This window comes from Oxyura jamaicensis, chromosome 1 (genome assembly GCF_011077185.1).
Source record: "Oxyura jamaicensis isolate SHBP4307 breed ruddy duck chromosome 1, BPBGC_Ojam_1.0, whole genome shotgun sequence".
Classification (NCBI taxonomy): Eukaryota; Metazoa; Chordata; class Aves; order Anseriformes; family Anatidae; genus Oxyura; species Oxyura jamaicensis.
The window spans coordinates 53,155,885-53,158,036 of NC_048893.1; the positions used below are offsets into that span (position 1 = coordinate 53,155,885).

Genomic DNA, 2,152 nt, shown 5'->3' on the forward strand with positions numbered 1-2,152 from the left:
CCGTGCTCTGCCCGCAGGTGGGAGCTGAACCCCAACTACTGCGCCCAGGTGCGCCAGACGCCGCCCTACGACAGGGGCCATCGCCTGCTCGACCTCATCGACATGACGGTGCTTGACTTCCTCATGGGTGAGCTGCGTGCCACGCGGTTTTCTCCCCGCACCCTTTCTCCTCCCCTTGAATCAGCTGAGCTGTGAGCTGTAGGGTGGTCGCTGCCGCATCAGGGAAACAGTGGACATGTGTGGTGGCCTCATTTCTCCTCTCCTTGGTGGGTGGTGGTTGCTGGACCGTGTCAATCAGGCGTGCGGAGAGACAGGTCACAAACCTCCCCGCCGAGGCACGAGGGAAAAACCCAGCGTCACGGCCTGTTTATTTCCAGCTGTGTGGGCATTGCCCCGTGCACGCTGCCTCCCTCCAGTTTCCCCTCGATTTTTCCAGTAGCTGATGGGAAGGCAATGGTCAGACTGGGGAGCGGGCTTAGCACAACGAGGGTGCTCTGCCTCCCTGTTCCCATATCCCGAATTTGGGACCAGAGAACCAGAGGCACGTTGTGTATGTGGGTGAGGCTGCTCGGCCCATCCCAGCATCCAGCCTTTCCCTGCTCCCGTCCCCGAGGACACTGCCTGAATCCCTGCTGCTGTCCCCATCTCCTTTACCGCTTCCCCTCCCTGCTGCAGGCAACATGGACCGGCACCACTACGAGACCTTCGAGAAATTTGGGAACGACACCTTCCTGCTTCACCTGGACAACGGCCGCGGGTAAAGATGGAGAGGGGGCCCAGCCACCCCAAAGGGGACACAGCCGGGCAGAGGGATGCTGAGGGTCTCGGTGACTGTGGCCAGAAACATCAGCTAGTGTTGGGGTGACACTGTGCATGCCCTGATGCCATCCCATGGGTTTCTCCCCCAGCTTCGGCACGCACTCGCACGACGAGATGTCCATCCTGGCCCCGCTCCAGCAGTGCTGCAGGTAAGGCGCCCGTGCCACCCATGCCGCATTTCCTTTGGGGTAAAAAACCCCCTTCCCGACACCGAGCCCTCTTTCCTCCGCTTCGGCAGCATCAAGAAGTCGACCTACCTGCGGCTGCAGCTGCTGGCCACCGAGCCCTACCGCCTGAGCGAGCTGCTGCGGGAGGCGCTGGCCGCCGACCCCCTGGCACCCATCCTGGCCGAGCCCCACCTGCGGGCGCTGGACCGGCGCCTGGGCAAGGTGCTGGCGGCCGTGGGACGCTGCCTGGCCCGGGCGGCCCGGCCTGGGGAGGTGGTGGTGGACGACATGGGGCCGTAGGAGTGATACGGGGTAGGACGGATGGGTTTTGTCCCACTGCAGGCACAGGGTGTGTGGCGTCGGGGTTTGGCAGCCCCGTACCCTGCGGTGTGGACGGGGGCATTTGGGGTGGTGCGGTGGGCCAGCGCGCTGCGAGGATCGCTGGGAGGGGTGGATTATTTAAATAAAAAGGTTGGCCTAGTGGAGAAAACACATAAAACACGTTCGGGATCCTGGCCACCGGGGCTGTTTTTCCAGTCCTGGACTACCTCTGCGTGCCGGGACACGTCGTACGGGCCCTCCAAACCCTTTCAGGAAGAGCAGGGATTTTTTCCAGCCTTTCCCCAGCCTGCGGCAAGCTCCTCCAGAGCTTGGTGTTTAACTGGGGCCGTCTGCGAGCTCCGTGGCACGGCGCCGGCCTCCCCCAGCAGGGTCCCTGCGTGCTAGCGTGGGGAAACTGAGGCGCGGGCTCACCACTGCTCCCCATGTGCCAGCCTTCCCGGAGCCGCCCGCGTGCTCCCACTCGCCTCGACTTACCCAACTCGTGCCGTTCTGCCCCCGGTTTTCCCACACCCACCCGAAAATCCCCGTGGCGGCCCCGGCGTCGCCCGCAGAGGTGGCTCCGGCAGGGGACAGCTTCACCCCGGGGCCTGGCACCGCATTTAGCGCCCGGCACCCGGCTTATCCCCTAAGCCTCGCCGGGGGGTTAATCCGGGTACGTTTGCGTCAGCCGGGGGCAGGTGCCGTGGGATGGGGGCGTTCGGGAGCCAGCCCCAGGGACATGGGGGGGGCGAGGGGTCCCCAGGGACATGGGGGGGCGAGGGGTCCCCGAGGAGCTGGGGTACCGGGGTTGGGGGGGGGGCAGAACGGCACGAGTTGGGTAAGTC

The 2,152-nt window shown here is 65.0% G+C and overlaps 1 protein-coding gene across 1 annotated transcript in view; it reads left to right on the forward strand.

Moving 5' to 3' along the window:
• Window positions 1-1,522, forward strand: part of LOC118160264 (extracellular serine/threonine protein kinase FAM20C-like) — a 4,740-nt gene extending 3,218 nt beyond the window's left edge. The window contains exons 6-9 of the mRNA XM_035314828.1: window positions 8-127; window positions 676-757; window positions 909-968; window positions 1,058-1,522. Of these exons, the coding sequence (XP_035170719.1) occupies window positions 8-127; window positions 676-757; window positions 909-968; window positions 1,058-1,286 (491 nt within the window). The 3' untranslated portion in view covers window positions 1,287-1,522. The remainder of the gene's footprint in view (window positions 1-7; window positions 128-675; window positions 758-908; window positions 969-1,057) is intronic.
• Window positions 1,523-2,152: the final 630 nt, after the last annotated feature.